Here is a 10,516-nt window from a genome sequence, read left to right as displayed (position 1 = left end):
AAAGAAAGAAAATGTTTCTTCATGAAAAAGCAAAGGGATATGGTGACTTTCTGAACTGCAAGTCAACGAGCCTCTCTCCACTTCTAAACACAGAATAACAAAACCCCTGCAGTGTGGGTAAAAAAATTCTGGAGGTCTCCAGTCAAAACTTCTGTTCAGAAGTTCAAAATAGAGTAACTTTATAGCTGAATAGATTTTGAGGAGTATTTTGTTTTTGTGTGTTGCTGTCTTCCAGGTATAGATGTACAGTCTCTCACTATTCCAGCCTAAGTATACAAACATATCTTGGTAAAGTGTCTGTAGTTGGCAGATACAGCTCACTTGAGAGGTTACAGTTAAGTTCTGCAGTGAGAAAGTGGTTCTAATCATATATTTTCAATGACAATAAATTGTATATGGTTTATTGCTTTGTAATTTTCTCATTACGCCCATTAGTATAATGTAAACAAAGGACTGACGACTTTCTCTTACTTACCATGACTGGAAACTTGAGAAAAGTTTCTTACAGTTACATCCTTCCACAGATGGAGAATTGTACTCTGGCACAGCAGCAGACTTCATGGGCAGAGACTTTGCCATTTTCCGAACTCTGGGCCATCACCATCCAATCAGAACAGAACAGCATGACTCCCGGTGGCTAAACGGTATGTAAAATATACATTTATCCAGTTACATTCATCCAGCTATTAAAGACTAGCACACAGCTTTGTTCCAGCAACATCTGTGCCATATACACTCCTCCTTTATTTGTAGCAGAATTTTCTCTTAAACTAGTTAAACTAATCAAAAGTGATTTATAAAGAATTTTTGTTTTAATTATATTGAGATTTGTGGAGTGTGATTAAATTTAAAACATATACAGAAACTAAGTTAACACAGTTAAGCCACAGGAGCTGATTGCTGTAGGGTGTAAGTTGGACAGAAGCTCAAGGCCTGTGGAGGCATCAGCCACACGTCAACGCAAAGTAGCTACAGAGCCTTGGGCAGGACTATATTCTGTACTTCAATTTTTTACTGGATTGAAAGGAATCTGACACTGGCCACCAAGTCCAACAGAAAGTGAATCCACTGACTTTTCTGAGCAGTTCAGAGTTGTCAGTGGGTTGGAAAAAATGAAAGGAATCTTGGGTATTCCAAGTTATTGCATTTCAAAATATTCAGCAGCCAAAAAGAGAAAAAAATATATATTATATGGATATTACTAAGCAAGCCTGTAGCTGCTTGTTCATGTGCGTAGGGCGAGAGGAGAGGGATAGCTTCAGTGAAAATCTTGTTTTGACTTCATGTACCAAAATACTTGAAAATGTGTTTGATTTCTCTATCCAATTTTATTGAAGTCTGGACAAAGAGCTACGAGTTATAGTTTAGTAGCTTGTGGTAGCAATGGTAATGGGAGGACGGTTGAACTGGATGATCTTGTAAGTCCTTTCCAATCTTGAGATTCTATGATTCTATGAATTTTTCACTAACTTAACTGGATTTACACCAGGATTATGGGAATTTTTGAAATGAATATTCATCATTTAAAAAAGCTGCCATTTTATTTAAGTGGGCCAGCAATGCTAGCTGTAGTTAATCTGTGTTAATTTAATTTTAATTTTAATTTTGAAAACTTGACTAGCTACTTTTTCTGTACGTGCTACTTGCATCTGCCAGATTTGCACTCCTGTTTTTTGAATTCAAAGAAAAAAACTGTGTTTAGTTTTCACTTCTAACCATATTATATATGTCTGTGCTAAGGTCTCGGTTTTCTTACGTGGTTCTGCAATTCAGTGCAAAGTGATCATGCAAAATTTCAGTATGTAGCAGCAGCCAGTCTTTTAAGAACAGTTTCTTTTCATTTTAAAGTAAGGAAGCTCTCTGTCATACTAGTTATTATATTAGATTTATGTATGATTAATAACATAAACAATCTAAATCTCATGGTTAAAATTGTAAAGTTCTTTTGGAGGTTGGATGAACAAAACTATTTATGTAGGCTGCTCTGAAAGTAATGCCTCCTTTTTATTTCTATGGAAACAACATGCAAAAAGGACAATAATGCTACTTGATAGAGAAAATTTTCAGCTACAAAATACTGTTTTTCAACATAGTCATCACCTTTAGCTACGCATTTTCATCAGCCTTGAACAAAAGCCTTTATGCCACATAAAACTGCCTCACTGTGCTCATACCTACAGTTTAGTTTCCATAAACATTCAGCAAGCATTGATGAATGTCAATAGGTGCAGTTATTTTCTGTAGGAAATGAAGGAATTCAGTGGCACACCTTTGCTTCACATGCACTTCTATGTCAAACACCACTTTGGTAGACTGCCTTTCTCCTGTCGTCTCCTGCATGGCAACAAAATGTAATGGAATATTACAGAGGTGGGAAGACTCAACCTCTACTGACGTTCCACCAACATTCGCCTCTGATGTCGTGGACCAAGATAATAAAATAGAAAGCATTACTTTCAGAGCAGCCCTTATATATATACTGTATGTATGTATCAGATAACCACATAAGTGTATGTGTGTGTACATACGTGTGTTTTTATCATGATATGAGTTGTATGAATCTGACTTTTGTCCTGTTAAATTTAGTATAGTCATAACTCAGCCATACAACTGTCAGGTTGTCCAGAAAACCAGCAGTACTGTTCATTAGTTTGTTGTTGTTTTTTTTTTAAATAGTAATAGAGAAGATAGCTGTACTTCAGAAAATAGTACAATGTTACAGATATATCCATCTGTCTTGGAAACTGTCACAGTAAAAGCATATTCAATATAAAGCAATGATCATTTTCATTGTGATAGTTGTGATGACATAGAATACTGTCCTGAAAGCAAAATTTGCTTTTGTGCTCTAGATTTGCACAATGACAGCTGAGCCAGGAACATTTATATGTTGGGAAAGCACAGCCACTGTCCACAGCTCCTGTACTTCATTGCTGAAAATGTGTTATTCCTTTGTGGATTCGGTTATCAGTCTTTCAGCACTAAATGTGAGAACTACTTTTCCCAAATTAGCACTAAGGTTACATCTGACAGAGTAGAAACCACAACCGCTTTATGCAAGATGGGAAGGTGAAGACATTTGCATGTAAAGAATGCTCTTCAGAATTTAAATATCGTCCAAAAGAAGCATAGAAGTAGAAAGGCAGTATTTACCATAGCACACAGTGAAGATTATTTTCAACACTAAGTGTAGTTCTTAAACTATCTTCCTGTATGGAAATGTAAATTTAAGCTCGTTTAAAAATGCAAGAATCAAACAAAGGCTTTTAGAATTTATTCTCATAGCTGTATATAATTTAATAGACAATGATCCATAAGTACATTTTTGAAATCTGCCTCTCCCTTGCAAGTCAATGAAGTTACATTCCTAAGAAGCAAAATTTGACTTAAAATCTGCACCAGTGCTCCTATTAAAGGTTCTAGAACTCTACTGTTAATTTAATTTCCTAATGGTAATGTCCTGGCAGCCTTTCTGCACAGGACTCCTACTTTCAGCGTCCAGCAAGGAAGTCCAAAAATGATAACCATTTGGATTTCAAACTCTTCAGACATGCCTTTATTTTGACCTTTTATTTTTTATATATTTATTTTTACTTTGGCCATTTGTCTATTTTTTAATGCAATTAAAAATTTTTGTGATTGCATGTATTTAAGGTATTTTTTTAATAAAACATATTTGCATTGAAGGATGAGGTGTAGTTAACATAGTTTTGAACCCTTGGTTTGTAGACATTTACACATTTTTTAGTAAAAGCATGGATTGCTATGTAGTGATGGGTTTGCTTTTTCAGTTACTGTCCAGAATATGCTTATCCTCAGGTTAAAAACCACTATTCTAACGGACAGAAACTGAAAACTTGATAAGGACTGCAATTCTGACCAAAAAGTGAACTCTTCATCCTCATGAAGCTTAAAAGATAGGTGGTGAGACAGCCATCTTCTTGTACACTTCCAGTCAACCACCTCCCTGAGCAGCCTGTTCCAGAGAATTATTTCCTCACATCCAACCTGAATCTCCTCTGGCAGAACTTGCAGCCATGTTCCTCTAGTCCTATCACTAGTCATTCAGGGAAATAGGCCGACCTCCACATCACCACAACCTCCCTTCAGGCCTCCCTTCAGTTGTAGAATGCTATAAAGACTCCCCTGAGCCTCCTCTTCTCCACACTAAACAATCCCAGTTCTCTCAGCTGCTCCTCATAAGAACTGTGCTCCAGACCCCTCACCAGTTTCATTGCCTTTCTCTGGACATGTTCCAGGGCCTCACTGTCTTTCTTCTTGTGAGGGGCCCAAAGCTGAACACACTACCCAAGGTGTGGCCTCACCAGGGCTGAGTACAGGGAGATGATCACTTCTCTGCTCCTTCAGGTTACACTATTTCTGACACAAGCCAGGATGCCATTGGTCTTCTTGGCCACCTGGGCACACTGTTAGCTCATATTCAGCTGAGCACCAACCAACACCCCCAGTCCATTTCTTCCATACAGTCTTCCAGCCACTCTGCCCCATGCCTGTAGCGTTACCTGGAGTTGTTGTAGCCTAAGTGCAGGACCTGGCACTTGATCTTGTTGAACATCATTCCATTATCCTTAGCCCAGTGATCCAGCAAAGTTCTTGCTCGTGTTTACTTTGTTCAAAACAGAGTTTTGAAATTGCTTTCCCCATATTAAAACTGAGGTCAGAGTGCAGAGAACACAGCTTCTTGGTAACAAAAATGGAATGAAGGGGACACTTGTGCATGAATTTACAAATTTTCCTAGAATTTAAATATCATCTGGAACTGAACAACAATACACAATAAGTTTTTGGATTAAAGTATGAACACAGAGTTTCTACAGAGATTATAGAATCACTTGTTGGAGATGGTTCCACCACTCATAATAAGACTAGTGCTGCTGGGAAGAGGGGCTTGAACTGTGCACAGCCCAAGGGAAGGTGCTGACCAGCAGCTCTTAAATATTTTTAAGTCTTTTAAAAATTTTAAATTCTGTCAAGCTTCCAAAGACATTTCATTTTGCATAAAAAATTAAATAGTCACCAAGCCAAATAAAGCAAGGGAGACTGATTCTATAGCTGTGTAGTCAGAGCATTCATCTAGAAGGTAGAAAACAATGCATCAGTCACTGTAGCAGTGTATATTTAATTATTGATACAGAGTTGGCCAGAAGTGACATAGAGGCATTGCAAAAACACAGTAAAATATGTCCATACTCAGGAAGTTGACTTGGATATGAAAAGCCACTGTTCAGTGCCCCACAACAAATCATGCATTTTGTTATGTGCGTGGACATTATTGGCTCCTTGAGCAAGTGCATAGTATTTCTCTGCACAAAAAAGCTTTCACAGTCTCTGCTGGTCTCAGTGAGGGTTAAGAACAGATTTGCACTCTCTAAAAAAGTCTTGAAATTAAACAAACAAACAAACCAAAAAAAATCACATGTTCACCTTTACTATAAGGACTAATGGTTTTGATGTTGTTTCCCACAGAGTTCTGCCTAGAAAAAACGTGTTTTTCTTTACATGTGCTATTACACTGTATAGTTCAGATCCATCAGAAACCAACATCATTTCAAGGAAGTGCAGATCAGATCCTACTTCTGTGAACTGTTTTGGCAATAACACGAGATGAGTAGTCATGTGCAGGCTAAAGTAGCTTCCCCTGGCACTAGAGAGTTCTCCTGTGAGCTAAATGAAGAGTTTGCTGTACATCTTCTCTTAAGCTTCAGAAGCACTCATGCAAGGGCTGAGGGCATAGCTAGAGGCAAGAAGGCAGAAATGGTGATGCAGTGTACCAAAGCAAATGCTAAGCAACACACTGAAGACAGTTTTCAAGTTGAGGATTAGGGCAGTGGAAGGAAAGCTTTAAGCCACCCTCATTTTCCTTGACCAAGCACAGGGGATCTGGCCTTAAATTGTTAACATTTCATAAAATGAATGACCATAAACATTTATTTTAAAATCAAAACAAACTTGGGATGCACAAGGTTTGAGAGGAAATGAAATCACAAAATCCACATTAAGGTAGTATTATGAATGTGATTTGCACTCCAAATAGTGAGGAAACACTGGCCTCATTCACTCTTTACTTTACTAGTCCTGGAGTTAAGGCAGACAGTCAGGATGGATTTCCAGCCATAGTGTGGAATTTCCTTGCTTTTTGTGGATTTAAATCCGCTCTATAATGTTATTTTATCATACTTTCCATGACTTAATTTTTAAAATGGGTTAGCAGTTGTACTTAGCCCCTGGGGTTATTGTCCTTGATAATCTTTATTTTACAGTTACATAAACAGCCAAGAATTATAGAAGCTGAGTGACTGTTCAATAAAAATGCTCTCTTAAATTTCACAGGCTCCATTTTTGGAAACAAGGGCTTGATACTCTCCTGGCGTTAATACAGAACCTTAGCCATCACTGTATGTTGTTTCTGTTTATGGCATTTTGTAGGATGTCCCAACACTGGCAACTTACACACCTAATTTTGATTATATATGAATTCAAGAGGAGAACAAGATTTCAATTTGTTTATATTTTCCCATCTAATAAGGATGTAGTAAATGCGTCAAGCTTTTATTGTCTTCCAGCTACGCTTCTTGAGGCTTATATACTTTAATTTACTGCATCCTTGATCTATAATTCTAATTTGATCAGCCAAACCATACTCTTTTTCCATCCATCCATATCCACTCACATCCCTCTCTTCTGTGTCTCTCCCTGCTCCCTAAATGCCTTTCTAGTTTCCCACTTTCCAGCCCACCTCCTAGACACTGGCAGTCCAGACATACAGAAAACAATAAAATACATGCCAGCAAAGGTAAGCAGACAGAAAATGGATAACCTTCCAGCACAGACGGGACTAAACCATCCTACTTTACTCTAGGAAGGCTATTTCCTAAAATTTATCTGAGATGTTCTTGGAGAAAAGAGGTGATGGATGCTATAAACACAATATTATCTCCATCAAGAGAAGGACTATTTAAATGAAGGACCTTTGAAAAAGTTGGATATACGTTGGATATGACCAAATTTAATTTTCAGATCTTTAGTATGGGTCAGCCTAGCAGGTTTGAAGAGGAACTTTAATAACATTTCATATGCTCTCAGATAGTATTCTTGCCTGACACTGTGAGGAACTGAAGTAAATAGACTCCAGTCTGTGTTCACATAGATATACAAGGAAATATTTAAACAATCTTACCAGTGAAAACAGTGAGGTTTATTTTTCAAGGATATCTTGCATTTAAAGTATGCATTTATATCTTTGAACCAAATTAGTTAGCTGATATCTCCTATCATGCAGGCTGCAGCATGGAACCAAGCCCAGCACTTTCCCACCACTGCTCATGCAGACAAGAACAACTCCAAGCCTTGAAGGGACAGAACATGTCCATATAAGCAAGTCTCATTTCTCACTTAATACACCCTCCACCCCCATTCCCCTTAGCTTCCTTGCTAAGAATAGCAATAAATAATTACACAGTGATAAATTCCATGTGTGACAAATGCTAATGTCACCTAACACAGTGCTAGGAAGTATTCAGAAACTATGGTGACGGTGGCATAATAATGTGAACAGAATGGAATACAAACTCTTTTTTTCTTCCTTAAGTCTCTAGATCCAAATTCGAGAGAATGAATAAGATTTTCAAATTACTTTCTCATTGCAAGCTAACAAGTCTTTTCTGAATACATTTTATAACTCATTCTATTTCTCCTGGAAGAAATGTTGAATTTATGGAAGCACAGAGATGCACTTCTTTTGTGCTATTATTACTTGGTATTCAACCTAAAATGGTTACAACACAGGGAGCCATAAGCTCAACCAAGAATTTGATCGAAAGATATCAACATAGTTGAATCCAGTAATTCATCTTGACTGATAGCCCCTCCCTGTATCTTTGCACAAAGTAAATAAAAGGCTCTAATTTGGAAACTGAAAGCCAAGTAGCAATTAAAGAATGCATAGTTGCTTTACACTGCCTCTGGATGTGAGAAAGATCATGAAGGTGGTGCATAAAAAAGAATCAGAAAAATCACTCCCAACAAGTGACCTGAACAAAATTATTTTAAATACTCCTAGCAAATAGATTTATTTCCTATTCTCCTCCCCTACCCTCCCCCCCCTCCCTGCTCCCTTCTCTTTCCCTCCCCTCCTTTCCCCTCCCCTCATGTCTCCTCCCTTCCCTTCCTGTCCTCCTCTTTCCGCTACTCCCCTCCCCTCTCCTCTTGCTATTGTCTATGATTGCATCATTTTTTTTTTCATTCACTCTAAGTGCTATGAATGAGATTTTGTCCCAGTTAGGTAAGCCAAAAGATGACTTTTGAGGCTAGAGTGGCTTCAGAGAGTAGGAAAGAAAAACAAAAGAGGACATCTCCATGGTTCTGGCCACACATTTTGAGAACTTCCTGACACTCTAGAGAATATGAACTACAGAGAAATACTTGCATCAGTAAACATATTGGTTTGTGTTATAGCCACCGTATGCTTGATGAAGTTAGGATACACATTAGTTCAGCAACACCTGATTTAGGATATGTGTATATCTTATGGTTAACCATGTTCTCATTTATGAGTGTTAGCTTGGTCAGTCTTATTATTCACACCAAAAAAATAATAGCTGGGAGTGTAGATTAGGAAACTTGTTTTGTGGTAACTCGTGCTGTGACTCACCCTCTTTATAGAGCATATATGATCAAAAATAATGAGAGAGCTCAGAGTTCAAAGCATGGTTTTCACAGGAGCCCAGATAAGCTTTTCTGCTGCACACAGTACAGTTTTCAGGAAAGAAGTTTATAACTCTCTAAACAAGCACTGTGAGGTATGACCTCAGTCCCTAAAAGATCATTGTGCAGTTTCTTTCTAAACAGAGAAAAGGAAGTGATTGCTATCTTTGGCATATGTGCTTACACATATACATTGAACTGATCTGTTGGTAATATGTTAGAAATGCTAGGTTTTTTGTTTTTTTAATTGTAACTTTTACATTTCTGATGAGTATTGACTATCATGTCAATAATCCAGTAAATCCTGGTAATCATCATGTCAGGGTGAGACCTAAGAATATTGCCCTTTCCTTTAGCTATTCTCTGACTTTTCCAAGGAGGAAATTGGATAACTGAGCCAGAACAAGCTCTGCCTAGGTCTGACTTGATGTGAATAAGTCAGTGTACTGGCTGTACTGAATAAATTGAGTGAGTGGGTGGTCAGAATCAAGTTTTAATGACCTAGGTGAGTTGCACATTACAGACATAGAAGGACAAACCTGAGTTTCAGTTGCCACCTCCAAATGCAGGTGCTGTGCAAAAATTCATATGTAGGAGTAGATCCCAGGAGTAACGGTCTCATCTATGTTTCCAGCTCTTAACTTACTATATTTATATTTATATTTATATTTATATTTATATTTATATTTATATTTGTATTTATCTGACAATGAAGGATTATTTATATAGAATCATAGAATCATAGAATTGTTCAGGTTGGAAAAGATCTTAATGGTCATTGAGTCCAATTGCAGCCTAACCGTACTACTCCGGCAACACTCCGCTAAATCATAGGTAATGATATGATATTTATATGATTATATGATATTTATATGATGATATTTATATGATATTTATTACATTATATGTAATAAACATGTATCAGCTTCAGTGGGTAATTTCTGCAGTTGACAGTGGGCAGCTTTGTGTACTTTTTTCAGTGAATATATGATTAAAAAGACCATGCATATATATCTATACATAAAAGGTCTATACATATATGCATAAATATAAACACGATACCTTCATGCTCCAGTTAATTGTCAGTAAGTGTTATTGAAAATTCTTACCCTGGAGACGAATTTCGATAGGAAAATTGAAAAATAAAATAAGAAAGATAATTTATCTGAAACAGGTGTAATGATCAGGTTCTACGACTGCACTTTGTTTTGCTTTTTGGGTAGGCCTCACTTCCAGTTACACAATCTGGTTTTCTTTGTAATTATTATTTTTACAAAGATTTAAATCAGATTAAGGTGGCCTGATGCCAAAGACATAACATGTGTACTATATACCTTGCAAACTCAACTAGATTTCCCATGAGCTCTGAGATCTCTGTGAGGGCTCACCACTTCTCTGATGCTTGAAAAGCAGTGACTTTCAGGTACCAAATTCTGCCTTCTTTCTTGTTAACAAATAATCAGCCAATTATTCAAGAAAAGTTAAGCAGAAATCTGCTGGTAGGGAATCACACTGCAGAATACTAAGTGATTTCAACAAAGTGGGAAGGGGTCTGTTACAGCCCCCTTCATTGAGATATGACACACGTGATGTTTATTGTATGTTCTTGTGTCTTTTCTTCCCTTCTGCTCTAGCCATCAATTTAACGAGTGTTGACCCTGTCAATACCAATTTCCTCTTCTCAGGACACCACATTTAGAGTTTGGTGGGCATTCAATAGAAATTTACTGTTGACTGGGTAATTTGAGTTCATGTGTGTGGTGAAAAATTAGTTAGGAGAATTACCCAGAAA

At 37.3% G+C, this 10,516-nt stretch overlaps 1 protein-coding gene across 1 annotated transcript in view; it reads left to right on the top strand.

The window, feature by feature from the left end:
- The first annotated feature begins 498 nt into the window (after positions 1-498).
- The window catches only part of LOC100545464 (semaphorin-3A), a 51,332-nt gene continuing 41,314 nt past the window's right edge, over positions 499-10,516 (top strand). The window contains exon 1 of the mRNA XM_010728449.3: positions 499-644. Within this exon, the coding sequence (XP_010726751.1) occupies positions 560-644 (85 nt within the window). The 5' untranslated portion in view covers positions 499-559. The remainder of the gene's footprint in view (positions 645-10,516) is intronic.

The sequence above is a fragment of the Meleagris gallopavo genome, unplaced genomic scaffold (genome assembly GCF_000146605.3).
Source record: "Meleagris gallopavo isolate NT-WF06-2002-E0010 breed Aviagen turkey brand Nicholas breeding stock unplaced genomic scaffold, Turkey_5.1 ChrUn_random_7182001957915, whole genome shotgun sequence".
Classification (NCBI taxonomy): domain Eukaryota; kingdom Metazoa; phylum Chordata; class Aves; order Galliformes; family Phasianidae; genus Meleagris; species Meleagris gallopavo.
Note: the sequence above shows the minus strand (reverse complement) of the source record. Positions and strands in the feature narration are given on the sequence as shown.